This window comes from Mastigoproctus giganteus, chromosome 2 (assembly GCF_048544385.1).
Source record: "Mastigoproctus giganteus isolate SK-2022 chromosome 2, ASM4854438v1, whole genome shotgun sequence".
NCBI lineage: Eukaryota > Metazoa > Arthropoda > Arachnida > Uropygi > Thelyphonidae > Mastigoproctus > Mastigoproctus giganteus.
Window position 1 is genome coordinate 229525375 of NC_143576.1, and position 14751 is coordinate 229540125.

Consider the following 14751-nt stretch of genomic DNA (forward strand, 5'->3'; position numbering starts at 1 on the left):
ATTTTCCGGGAACAGAAGTTAAACTCACAGGTCTATAATTACTTGTGTCAGCCTTTGATCCCCCTTTGTGAATTGGGGTCACATTTGCACATCTCCAGTCAATGGGTACCGCCCCTGAGTCCAAGGAAGCTCTCATAATTATGGCTAAGGGTTTGCTTACCTCCTTTGCTGCCTCCTTTAATATAACTGGATAGATCCCATCCACCCCAGGTGCCTTTCTTGTGTTTATCTTCAACAATTTCTCCTCCACTTTGCTCTCAGTTATTACAAGATTCTCTAGCTTACTGCTAGAGTTGGATACACCTCTGGCATTCCCCTCGCTGAATAACTCCTCATGTGTGAATGTCGATGCAAAATATTCATTTAGTTTGTTAGCTACCCGAGCAGGGTCATCAACAGTTGACCCATCGATCTCAAGTGGACCAATCTGATTCATCCCCTTCCTTCTAGAGTTTACATAAGTAAAGAACTCTTTGCTGTTTTTCTTTGCATCCCTTGCCAAGGATCTCTCGTAATCTGCCTTCGCCTGCCTAACCTCCTTTGTAACTTGGTTACAGATCAACTTGTATCTATCATAGGCGTCCGTGTCACGTGTTAATTTGTATGTATCCCATGCATTTTTCTTCTCTGCCATATGCCTCATTAGTTCATCTGACAACCATTTAGGCCTAAACCTTGAACAATATTTCTTAGTTGGTATGTAAAGCCTAGTAGCTTCCACGATAAGTTCTTTGAATGCTTCCCATTTTGAATTTGCTGTTGGCAATATCATCAGTTGATCCCACTGTATAGAATTTAAATACTGTCTCAGTCCATTGTAGTCGCCTTTACGAAAGCAATACCCCTTCCCTTTACCCCTAATGGTAGTTACCTCTTTGAGTAACTCCCACTTCAGCACACTGTGATCACTGCACTGTGATCATTACATTTAATAAAATGTCAGGTTGCATGTACCTAATACATACAATCTGACATTTGCAATATCAATTGAAAATAATAAACTATATGCAGAAATATAGTAATTCCTGTTTAACACAAAAGATGATGTGAAAAGTACCATGAATAGCAAAAATGCATTAAGTGAAAATGTTATTTAGCCTAATCAGGAAACATTCGAGGCTGGGATACACTGAACAGGGTAGAAAACTCAACATTAGTCTTTCCTGATTGGGCCTGATGACAAGATTCAAGAAATAATAGGAAAAAAAGTGGTGGCTGCATCTCCATATGAAATTTTACAATGAGACATTTTTAATGAATTAATTTAAAATGTAAACAACACTAATTAAACTATGTGACTTGTTTTCAAGTGATGTTTACTGTGTATTGCAATACATAAATTAAACTCCCACACAATAGAGCCACTTATAATTGATTAAGTGGGGATATTTCTGGATTGCAAGTTGAATCTTGTTATCAGACCTAATCAGGAAAGACTGAAGGCTGTACAGGATAGAAGTGGAGCTTCCTACACTGTAGAGTTTATCCCAGCCTTCAATATTTCCTTACTGACCCTTATTATAAAATACACCGAAAAATATTTTTAAATATCACATGTCTGAGAGCTATATATTATAAAAATAAATAATTACATGAAATGCTTTATGGAAAGAACATATGACAACAAAACATTTAATCACACTGACTATGTTTATACACTTTGGATAAATAACAACATTAATACAGAAAGCTGAATACAAGTCAAACACAAAATCCTTAAATATAAGTATTATGGGGAATCATGATTCACTGAATAAGTTAAGTATATGTGGGAAAGTATTAAAATAAAGATGATAATAGATACTTTTTATTCTGATAATATCCAGAACTTTCTGGATATTATCAGAATAAAATTCCTTAATCAAACTACAATATTAAGGTTGGAAATTTTAAAAGCACATAGGGAAATCCCAAGGGCAGAATATTGTATACCAACACCAAAAATGTTTCTGGCTTGAAAATAGTCAATTCTTCTTAATTTTAGCATGAGAAAAACGAATATAACATTTAAAACTCTTAGTTAGCTCTCGGTTCCATGATATAGCTCCTCTTTTGATTTAGGGGAATATTGGTGAATACTAGGGAATTTTGGAGTCTAAAAAATAGACAGGTTGGTAACACTGAAACAGAAACTGATACGGCATGTTGTTTTTTTGTATTTCTGTTTATCATTTACCTTGAAAGTGATGTTACGAGTGATGTTCATTTCTTTCTTTCTTTCTTTCTTTTTTTTTTTTTTTTTTTTCAGGTTTATGGACAAAAATTACGTAAAAAGCCAGGATGCCACGTAAATGTGTTAACAGTGTTGACAATTTTTGTTATGTGTGTGGTGATGTGACATTTTCCACTCAAACGCCAATTGACTCCACTTGTGAAGCCAGCCTACTAACCACTATTTTAGCTTTAAGGGATGAAGACAAACCCTGGGCACCTCATATTTGCTGCAACATGTGCTGTAAATCTCCATGGATGGTTGAATAACAATGGATTTCAATGCCTTTTGGCATCCCAACAATTTGGAGGGAGCCTTCAAATCATGTAAATGACTTATTTCAACATGGTGCCTCCTCCTGAGCATGGCATGTCAAAAAAAGGGAAGTGGACTGTGGAATACCCCAACATCCCATCAGCTATCCGACCAGTGGCACATGGGGATGGTCTGCCTGTACCTCACCCTCCAGAAGAGCACGCTTTAGAGTCTGATGAAGATGGGGACCATGTAAGGAATGATGGTCAACCTGGGCCTTCAACATCACAGGATCCTGATTTTGTGCCAGAACCTGAGTTGCTGAATGAGTCACACAGAATCACTCACTCAAGGTAAACTAAGTGGTCTAATTCGAGACCTAGATCTATCGAAAGATAAAGCAGAGCTTCTGAGATCAAGACTGCAATAGTGGAATCTTCTGCAACCAAATGTCAAGGTGTCCACGTACAGAGGCAGGCAGAATGCTTTGACTCCATATTTTAAAAGTGAAAAAAACTTTGTTGCCTGCTGTGATGTCAATGGTTTGATGACAGCTTTGGATGCGGAGCACAACCCACAGGACTGGAGGCTACTCATAGACTCATCAAGAGTTTAAAAGATGTTTTGCTCCACAATGGTAACACTCTTCCTTCAATTCCTCTAGGCCATGCTGTCCACACGAAAGAGACATATGAGAATATGTCTTGGAAGCTACTAGGCTTTACATACCAACTAAGAAATATTGTTCAAGGTTTAGGCCTAAATGGATGTCAGATGAACTAATGAGACATATGGCAGAGAACAAAAATGCATGGGATACATACAAATTAACACGAGACACAGAAGCTTATGATAGATATAAGTTGATTTATAACCAAGTTACAAAGGAGGTTAGGTAGGCGAAAGCAGATTACGAGAAATCTTTGGCAAGGGATGCAAAGAAAAACAGCAAAGAGTTCTTTACTTATGTAAACTCTAGAAGGAAGGGGATGAATCAGATTGGTCCACTTGATATCGATGGCTCAACTGTTGATGATCCTACTCAGGTAGCTAACAAACTAAATGAATATTTTGCATCGACATTCACACATGACGAGTTATTCAGCGACGGGAATGCCAGAAGTGTATTCAACTCTGGCAGTAAGCTAGAGAATCTTGTAATAACTGAGAGTAAAGTGTAGGAGAAATTGTTGAAGATAAACATAAAAAAGGCACCTGGGGTGGATGGGATCTATCCAGTTATATTAAAGGAGGCAGTAAAGGAAGTAAGCAAACCCTTAGCCATAATTATGAGAGCTTCCTAAGACTCAGGGGAGGTACCCACAGACTGGAGATGTGCAAATGTGACCCCAATTCACAAAGTTGGATCAAAGGCTGACACAAGTAATTATAGACCTGTGAGTTTAACTTCTGTTCCAGGAAAATTAATGGAGGCACTGCTTAAAGAAGCACTGCAGGATCATCTAGACAAGACTTCAGTTATAGCTCGAACACAGCATGCTTTTTTGTAAAGGGGAAGTCTTGCCTGACCAATTTGATTGGATACTATGATGCAGTCACAAAAGAACTGGATGCAAGGAATAACTTTGATATTATATACTTGGATCTTAGAAAGGCTTTTGATACTGTTGCACATGGAAGACTGCTGCACAAATTGGAGCAGTGTGGCATTGGAGGCAAATTGCTGCTATGGATAAAGGGGTGGTTGAGGGGGAGAAGACAGAGAGTGGTAATCAATGGACAATGTTCATCGTGGACTAATGTTATTAGTGGAGTCCTTCAGGGTTCAGTGTTGGGTCCATTATTGTTTTCTGTATTTATAAATGATATTGATGATGGTATATCAAGCTTAATGTCGAAGTGTGCAGACGATACGAAGGTTGGCAGGGTTGTCAAGGACACTACTGACACTATGCTGCTATAACAGGATCTGGAAAGGTTGAGCAGATGGGCTGAGAGGTGGCAAATGAAATTTAACATTGACAAATGTAAAGTACTACATATGGGAAACAGCAACCCCAGAGCAATGTATCAACTCTGTGGTACTACACTGACAGTGGTAGAGAATGAAAGGGACCTGGGGGTGATTGTGCAGGCAGATATGAAGTTCTCTGGACAGTGCAGACGGGCTGCAAGAGTAGCCCATGGTGTATTGTCAATGATATATAGGAATTTTTCAAGCAGGGATAAGGAGGTGATTATTCCCGTGTATAAGGCAATGGTCAGGCCACACCTAGAGTACTATATACAGGTCTGTAGGCCTCATTTCAAGAAGGATGTAGAGCTGCTGAAACGTGTACAGAGAAGGGCAACAAGATTAGTGAATGGAACAAAGGGGTGCTCTTACGAAGAAAGGTTTAAGTTTTGCAAATTACAGTGTCTGGAGACTAGGCACCAACGAGGTGATCTGATAGAGGTGTATAAAGCCTTGAATGGTTTTTTAGCATGCTCAATGCTGATGGGATTTTTCCTCTAGCTCAGAATAATCACCTGAGAGGGCATAAATTCAAATTGAGGAAAGACAGATGTAGGATAGACGTGCGGAAATTTGCCTTTAGCCAGCGGGTGGTTGGTTGGTGGAACAGACTTCCATCCCTTGTCGTGGAAGTTGATAGCCTAAATAAGTTTAAGGCTCAGCTGGACAGGTATTTCGAATGAACAGAGGGGTGAAGTGGAAGTGGTTTTTTTTTTTTTTTTTGTTTTTTTTTGGCTGATGCTGCATAAACTTGATTTCTTGCATCAAATGCCTCTACTAATGCTAATGCTATTTCTCTGTACAATTGTTCATTGTACTCATTCGAGGCATTAGGGCTATAACACACTCCTACTCTCAATTTTGATCTCCAAATGCTTATGTCACACCAAACTGACTCAATAGTGCACTGTTCATCTATATCAACTGAGTGCACTTCCTTAGATTTTATGATTTTCTTAATTAACAGCATAACACCTCCCTTCCTATCCTGTCTATCCTTTCTGTACACATTGTACTCCCCAAATTACAGTTCTGCATTCCTTATATCTGTGTGACACGTCTCTGCTATCCCAACAATACCCACATTTGATGTCTTGACCAACACTTCAAATTCATCAAATTTATTTACTATACTTCTAGTATTGGTATACATACAAATATACATGTACCTATTCTTATAAGTAGTTACCCTAACACATCCCATATACCCACCTGTTTCGTGATGACTGCCATCCGTCCCTGAAACCCCCAGCACCCCTCGCTCCAGGTCGCTACTTATTCTAATATAAGTTGTGCAAGAGTCACCTTCACCTCTGCCTGCGGCTACTTTTAAACTTTTAGTCTGTGAATCCCCCCCAAGCTAGCAGTTTTCCAACCCACGTATATGGCATACACATGGTAAGAATATACCCAGATCCTTGACGTAATGTGGCCTCGACAATGCCCCTGCATACACACTACTCGGACTCCCTCCAGTCACTATCTGGCAGAGTAGAGGTAGCTAGATTATACACTAGTTGATCTGGAAGCCTCCTAAAGAGTTACCAATAGGTTCGGTCCAGTGTACTAACTAGCAGCCGGCCAAGGAGTTAAGTAGTCCCCCCCTTTTTTTTACTTTCCCCCCTATTAACCCTTTGCAGTCCAGCATAATTTCACTGTCTTCCCTAAGCAGTCTCGCTATAATAATAATGATAATAATAATAATATAAAAATGACTAGCTGAAATGTGATGTTCAAAAATTATTTATTTTTGAGTTTACATGAACTAACATATAAAACAGTATGCTCTAATACCTACTATTTTATATGTTAAAAGGTCTAATGCAATATTTCTTCCTGGAAGAAAATATTCACAAACTTTTTATCCAGGTAATCAAACATTTTTTTTTTTTTAGAGCACCTGCTTTGAATTCTTTTTGTAGGTGGGAAAGGGATGTGCAACTTCCAAAATATCTGCAGAAATTTCTTCTACTAAATAAATTCTTGAAAAAGTGAATTCTGTCTGTCCATTCTCAGACTAATATTTCTTTATATCAATTATTTTCATTTAGCTGCATGTTTATAATAATGCCAAAAATCTCCTAGTTCATTTAGTGAAAATAAAACCTACTAACACCATATGGAACAGTCGGAAAGCATTTTATTTGTAAGAGGTTTTTTTTTTCCCTGAAATTCTCAATTTCATCATCAGTTGTGACTTCTACACTGAAAAAAAAAAAAAAAAAAAAACTGTCTGCCACTAACAGCTGATTATAAACATCAATACAGGTTGACTTAGCGTTTTCAGATAATTTATATGAAGTATAAGTGGATGGCAATACAATGGGAAACCAAATTTGATAATTATTTATATAAATAATACTTCATTTATATGAAGTATAAACAGATGACAGTAAAATAATTGAACCAGTAGAGCAGAAGAAACATATTTCATTACTGGAAATGTCAACGGTCACAGTACCAGGACACGACACACCCTACTGAAAGAGGACTTGAAAAAAAAAAAAAAACCACAAAACTTGCCATTAACAATTGAATATAAACATCAATTTAGCTTTTCAGATTGTTTATATAATATATAAATAGATGATGGTAAAATAATTGTGCCAGCACAGAAGGAAAACAAATTCTGTAAACAGAAATGCCAATGAGCATGGTGGGCACAACATTAGAACATCTGTAAAGCAGTGATTCTGACAAGATTTACAAAAGTGAGTCTTTTTATATCACATATTGTTACTAATCCTAGTTTCTACCCATTTGAATTAAAATGCCACCAATTCACAGTAATAATTTATTTTTCAATGACCATTATTACTCAGGCTCAAAGTTAAAAGATACAGGTGTCAATCTACATTTGCAGTTTATCTCACAGTCAGTTTTATGTAGGCATGTTCAACAGTAAGTAATTTGCATACTTTTTTCCCACATGGAAGACCATTAACATTGTCTATAAAAAGCACTGTATTTGTAAAGGCTTTCTGGTATACTTTTAAAATTATTTGACTCAAATAATAATAGCCTAACCTAGATGAAGACTAGATACATCAAATAAAACTTTTATAAAAAATTAATGACAATTATTAATAAAATTTAAATAGTAAAAATTATAAATTATAACAAACTGTAAATTACTGCTAAGCAACATCTTCCAAAAATTAGTTTGTCATCACCACAAAAGCCACAATAATGAAATCAGTAACATAAAACTGCATTAAAAGGGGAATTACTTTACATTATTAATATTGTAAATGTACAATTTATAACATATTTAATCCATGGGGCAAATTAACTTTTAAAATAAATTATTTTAGTAAGTTTTAATGATTACCTCAGAGCCACTAAAGTTGTCAATTGTGTCACTTGCATTGAACAAGTCATATGAATGCTGACTGACTATTTAAATATCAACAACTATTTATTTCCATTTGGAGTTTTATGATGTTAGCCTACCTTAGTTCGCAACATTTCCTCTGGACATGAACCAATGTGTTTTCTTAAAGTGGAAACATCAACTGGTATAATTTCAAATACTGGGATGGTGAAAATCATCATTTTTATATTGAGTTACAGCTGAATAAATGGTTTGGTATGGAATTTATATAAATACCTCATTGGGGGGGGTAATGCATATACAGTAGAACATCGGTTATTCAGAAGTCAGTTATCTGGAACATCAGTTATCCAGAATAATTTGAAAGGCTAATTTTTCTTCTTTTTTATTAATGGTAGTATTTGAGACATGTTTATTATGTTATGAGAGTAATTCTGTCTGTTTTTTTTTTACTTTGTATGAGTGATAGAATTTAGTCATTTGCTTCGTGAACCCAATTTTCCATGGAATATTTTGATCTCTTCATTTCATATTATGTTTAGCTTAACTCCAGATTTGTTAAGAATAATATTGGTGAAACTGTGCAATTTATTATTTTTCTGTATCTTTAGGTAAAATGTCAACAAAAAGAAACAGCACTGAAATGGGCAGAAAAACAGGAAGAATGCAATATGATTATGATCAAACTGATATTGTTAAAGAACTTGAAATATTTAGTAGCAAAAAAAAAAAAAAAAAAAAAAGTCAAACAAAATCCAAATATACATGCATATGGAAATGTGCAAATTATTTTTTTAATTAAATAAATTCGTTTTTTTTCACGATATTTTAAAGTCTTTTTCTTTTACCTTAATACATTATAATAGAATTTAATCTTACCTTGTGTTCGATTATCTGGTAAATTTGGCTATCCGGAAAAGGTCTTGACATTAATTATTCCAGATAACTGATGCTCTACTATATACATATATCAAAAAAAAAAAAAAAATTACCTAACTCATTGTAAGATTTTATACATACCTCACCCAATTATGTGATTTTGAGAAGACAAGACTAGTAAGATTGCTGCTAGCACTGTAGGTGGCTCCACTTGATGCCGAAGCTGCACTAACAGAAGGAGTATTGTTTCTTGAACTACTACGGCTACGACTTGTTGCACCCTCTCTGCTGGCATCTTTATGAACTGGTGTGCTTAACTGACTAAGGCTCGAGAGGCTGCTGTTACTATGTGAACTATGAGTGTCTCGTGCTGGAATAGGAGTTGGAGTGTTTGGATGAGAAACTGTTACGACAGGACTACTGCTGCTCCTTCCAAGAACAGCATGGGAAGACGTAGAAGTAATCGTTGTAGATGAGCTAGTGATGGAAGCACGAGTACTAACAGGCGTCACAGTTGCTGAAGTCAAAACATTAGATACACAGAGTGATGACAATGATGATGCTGATAAAGTTGACGATGGCACTGTTGCTGCTACAGATGATGGTAGAGATACATGTAAACGAGGTGCTAAGGGAGATGGTGGTCTTTGCATCTGTGAGGTAGAAACAGGGATGGAAAAATGCAGCCTTGCCTGAGATGAAGAAATCTGTCGATGTTCATTACTTATAACGGGCACATTGTTTACAGAAATGTCATTTTTAATGCATGTAACTGGCTTGCTCATAGTTTCGACCATGTTTTTGTGATTATTGTGGCTAAGGGAAGTGGTCAGCACAGGCACTGGTGAAACTGTGTGAGATGATATGACAGTCTGCCCATTGATTACTTTGTTTTTCTCAGCAATACTTTCCTTGCCAGTATTAGAAATGGGTGGAGGCACCACTTTGTGGTGGAATTTGGACTGGGAAAGAAAGACAACACCATCTGGAGATGAAGGTGCAGAATGATCTGATACAAAATCATACACATTAATTGCAGACACGTTAGAATTATTTTCTCTATTGGCTGGTACAGGTGGTAACCTTTTATGGAGAAACTTGTTTGGAGATAGCTTATTGGTAAAATTCACTGGTGTTGAATGATTAGAGACAAAGTCATATCCATTACTTACAAATTTACTAGTAGATGCAGTGTCTTTGGAGGCAGAAGAGGAGGGTGGCTCTCCTCTATGCAGGAATGGAGGTGATACACGTGGAACAATGCCACCTGGTGGAGATGGTGGGGAAGAACATTTTAAGGGTGCCATTGCAGGACTACCAACCTGAGGCTCTTGTGGACTAGTGGCACTTATAACCACAGCAGCCAGAGTATTAGTGGGGCTAGTTGTTGCTGTTACTGCTGCCACTGCCATGGAGGGTTCTAGATGACATGGATCATTCTGGAGTGGTGGCATGGGTGGCAATACAGGTGGTGACCTACAACTTTGTGAATGATTATGGCTACTTGTGATAATAGTAGGAAGCACTTCTAAAATGGAAACTTTTTCTGTAATAAAATAGAAAATAACATTAATTACTAAATAAAGTATAAATAACCTACTATTAAATAAAATTTAAAAGAAAATCTTCATAAGTACAGAATTTTGTACAATGCTACAAGGGGCATTTGAAAAGTTTGTAGCCTGAGTATGAAGGGTTTATTCGAGGAATCTGGTAATATGTTACTTTTCAGGACATTCCCCTTTGGAGTCACTTACCATTTTACCCATCCATTTGCTCCAAAAGTTTGTCCACTTCTTCCTTGAATATATTTAAGCTATCAACTTCCACAATGACAGATGGAAGTTTATTCCAGCAATCAACTACCCGATGGCTAAATGAAAATTTCCACAGTTTGTCCCTTCGGGTTTGTAATCTGACCAAGAAGAAATGTAGTATTCACAAGATATAAACAGCACTAATTTCATCTTGTATAACCACAGAATTCACCTTTGTATATCACTTGGTTTGTTTTGTGATAATCAGTGAACAAGCTGCTGTTGTTTTTCATGATTTTATTTTTTGGGAGGGTGGTTCCTTGATACATCATTCAGTATTAGCATTAGTAGAGTCATACTATGCAAGAAAGAAAGCTTATGCAGCATCAGCCAAAAACACTCCCATTTCACCACACCATTCATTCCAAATGTCAGTCCAGCTCATCCTTAAATTTATTTAGTCTATCAACTTCCACAACAAGAGATGGAAGTCTGTTCCACCAATCAACTACCCTCTGGCTAAAGGCAAATTTCCACATATCTATTCTACAACTGTCTTTCCTCAATTTGAACCTATGCCCCCTTAGGTTATTAATCTGAGCAAGAGGAAGAATCCCATCAGCATTCAGCTTACTCAACCCATTCAAGGCCTTATACACCTCAATCAGATCACCTCGCAGGTGCCTACTCTCCAGATGCTGCAATTTGCAGAACTTAAGCCTTTCTTGGTAAGAGCACCAATTTGTTCCCCTCACCAATGTTGTTGCCCTTCTTTCTACTTGTTCAAGCAACTCTACATCATTCCTAAAATAAGGTTTCCAGACCAGTACACAGTACTCTAGGTGTGGCCTGATCATTGCCTTGTACAACGGGATAATCACTTCCCTGTCCCTGCTAGCAAAATTCATATATATCATCATTGACAAGACTCCATGACCTGCCCTGACAGCCTGTCTGCACTATTCAGCAAACTTCATATTTGACTGCACAATTACCCCCAGATCTTTTTCACTTTCCACTTCCCTCAGCGTAGTAGCACACAGTTGGTAAGTTTCTCATGGGTTATTGCTACCCATATGCAGCACCTTGCATTTGTCAAAGTTAAACTTCAGTTGCCACTTCTCAGCCCATTTGTCCAACTTATCTAGATCCATTTGGAGTAGCATACTGTCTTTACTGTTGTTTACAACCCTACCAACCTTTTTATCATCTGCAAACTTGGACATTAAGCCTGATATACCTACATATGAGAACACTTCCTCCTTTATTAGACTACCAAAGACTGTAGCAAATTTAGTATTGAGAAAGGAGTTCGACAAGGAGACACAATATCTCTGAAGTTGTTTACTGCTACCCTTGAGGAAGCTTTCAGAAGATTAGACTGGTCGCAAAAAGGAGTCAATGTGAATGGAGAGTACCTAAACACTTTGCAGATGACATTGTGATCATAAGCCATGATTCCAAAGAATTAGAGGAAAATCTTAATCAGTTATGCAGAGTTAGTAAGGATTTAGGACTAAAGATGAATATGGCTAAAACAAAAGTAATGATGAACAAGTATGCCACAGAAAGGGATATAATGATTTAAGAAGCAGAAATTGAAAAGGTGGAGTCATATACTTATCTGGGACAAGTCATTAGCTGTAATAATGATAAATGGCTGGAAGTCAAGAGAAGAATAAATTTTGGATGGATAGCAATCAGGAAATATAGTCACATACTGAGGAGCAATATCCCAATTTGTCTGAAATGTAAAATAATGAACCAATGTATACTCCCTATCATAACTTATGCAAGTGAAACTTGGGCACTCACCAAAAGAATAGAAGAGAAGCTGAGAACTACACAGTGAAGAATGGAACGAGTTATATTGGGAATTAGACTGTTAGATAAGAAGAGAAACATGAATTAGGCAGCAAACTCAAGTAAAGGACATTCTTATCAAAACTAAAGAACTAAAATGGTTTTGGGCAGGACACATAGCTCGAAGACATGATGACAGATGGACTCAGAAAATAACAGAATGATACCTAAAAGCAGCTAGAAGAAAACCTGGATGACAACAACGGAGATGGACAGGTGAAATTTATGTGTTTGTGGGTAGTAAATGGATGGCCATTGCACAAAACAGAAGGAACTGGAAAGTTGCTGGAGAAGCCTTCATCCTGAAGTGGATTGAAAATGGCTGATGATGATTATGATATTTTCACGATAGCTCCATTTATTCCTACGGGATGCAAAATACGTTTCCATGATTTTTTAAAGTTTGCACTGGCCGGCAAAAACTTACATAAAGTCGAGTATTACGTAAGCCGGGGAGTGGCTGTATAGACCTGTTTTAACTTCTGTTCCAGGGAAAATAATGAAGTCACTGGATAAAGAAGTGTTGAGGGGATACCTAGACAAGACTGCAGTAATAGTTCAGACACAGCATGGGTTTGTTAAGGGGAGAACTTGTCTTTTGATATCATATACTTGGTATATGATATCATAATTGTATAGTGAATTTATCAATGATATAAATATCATAAGTGTATTTATCAATATCAATGAAGGTATATCAGTCTTAATGTCCAAGTTTCCAGATGATACAATAGGTTGGCAGGGTTGTTAATGACAGTAAAGACAGTATGCTACTGCAACAGGATCTAGAAAAGTTAGGCAGATGGGATGAGAAGTGGCAACTGAAGTTTAACATTTGCAAATACCAAGTACTGCATATAGGTAGCAGTAACCCAAGAGAAACATACCAACTGTGTGGTACTACACTCAAGGAAGTGGAGAATGAAAAATACCTAGTGGTAATTGTGCAGTCAGAGAAGTTCTCTGAGTAGTGCAGACGGGCTGCCAGAGCAGGTCACGGAATCTTGTCAATGATATATAGGAATTTTGCTAGCAAAGACAAGGAGGTGGTCACGGCAATGGTCAGGCCCCACCTTGAGTACCGTGTACAGGTCTGGAGGCCTCATTTTAGAAAGGATGTAGAGTTGCTAGAATGAGTACAGAGAAGGGCAACAAGACTGGTGAGAGGAACAAGGAGGTGCTCTTACCAATTCTGTAAGTTGCAGCATCTGGAGACTAGGCACCTCCAAGGTGATCTGACTGAATTGTATACGGCCTTAAATTGTTTGAGGAGGCTCAATGCTGATGGGATTCTTCCACTTGCTCAGAGTAAGAACCTGAGTGGGGGCATAAATTCAAATTGAGGAGCAACAGATGTAGGATAGATGTGCAGAAGTTTGTCTTTAGCCAGCTGTTGTTGTTGTTGTTGTTATTTGGTTTTTAGGAGCATTAGCAACTAAGGCCATATTGCTCCGGGATATGCGGTGGTTATTCCCTGACCTTTCCACATCCTCCATATTTGGTGGTGACGGGCTCGAACCCCGGTCTAATCAAGAAGCGTGTGCTAACGCACCGCTGCTCCTTCCCACCTGGCTACGGAGGCGCCTCTCTTTAGCCAGCGGGTAGTTAATTGCTGGAACAGACTTCCATCTGTTGTTGTGGAAGTTGTTAGCTTAAATTTAAGGCTAAACTAGACAAACCGCCCCTTTCCCATTTCACCCATCCAGGTGAAATAGGAAGGGGTGTTTTTTTTTTTTTTGGCTAATGCTATCATAAGCTGGTTTTCTTGCATCATATGCCTCAATTAATGGTAATGCTGTATCCAGCTACAGTCAGGTTTGCATACATGCCATACTCAGTGCAAGTAATAAAGCCTCCATCATTCATTGACCTGCCTTCAGCAGTAGCCCACCCTCCCTACACAAGGCATGCTCACGGTCCTGGGGCATATGCTTTCCTGTTCTATTTCATGGTATAATTCCATTTAAAAAATTAAATTAGATGTACAGTACTTTACCTGAATACTACACTACTGCCACAGTAACGCTATGCAATATATTCTAGTACAATAATAGTAATACTACTAAATGACTCAGCAATACTACTCTACACTCAGAAATATACATATATATGTATATGCATTATGTAAAATTTATAAAACACTATAATATTAAATACGGAACCACACAAAAGAAATATTCAAGAATTATATTTATCCATTCTTGTTTAGAAATTTACTGGTAATAAGGTTAATAACTGCACTATTATATCTGGACTCCACAATGTTCATTGGCAACTGTCGACTTTATATTAATATAGACTTCTGTGCAATTAAAGTGCTTAAAACTTTACTGCAGATCAGAACATTTGATAAGCAAACAAACACTGAAATCATTACAAAAAAAAAGTGCTGAATAACTGCACTATTATATCTGGACTCCACAATGTTCATTGGCAACTGTCGACTTTATATTAATATAGACTTCTGTGCAATTAA

At 37.3% G+C, this 14751-nt stretch overlaps 1 protein-coding gene across 1 annotated transcript in view; it reads right to left on the bottom strand.

Moving 5' to 3' along the window:
• Positions 1 to 14751, bottom strand: part of LOC150090222 (uncharacterized) — a 536661-nt gene that overhangs the window by 175797 nt on the left and 346113 nt on the right. Inside the window, exon 7 of the mRNA XM_090390210.1 lies at positions 8797 to 10201. Within this exon, the coding sequence (XP_090246336.1) occupies positions 8797 to 10201 (1405 nt within the window). The remainder of the gene's footprint in view (positions 1 to 8796; positions 10202 to 14751) is intronic.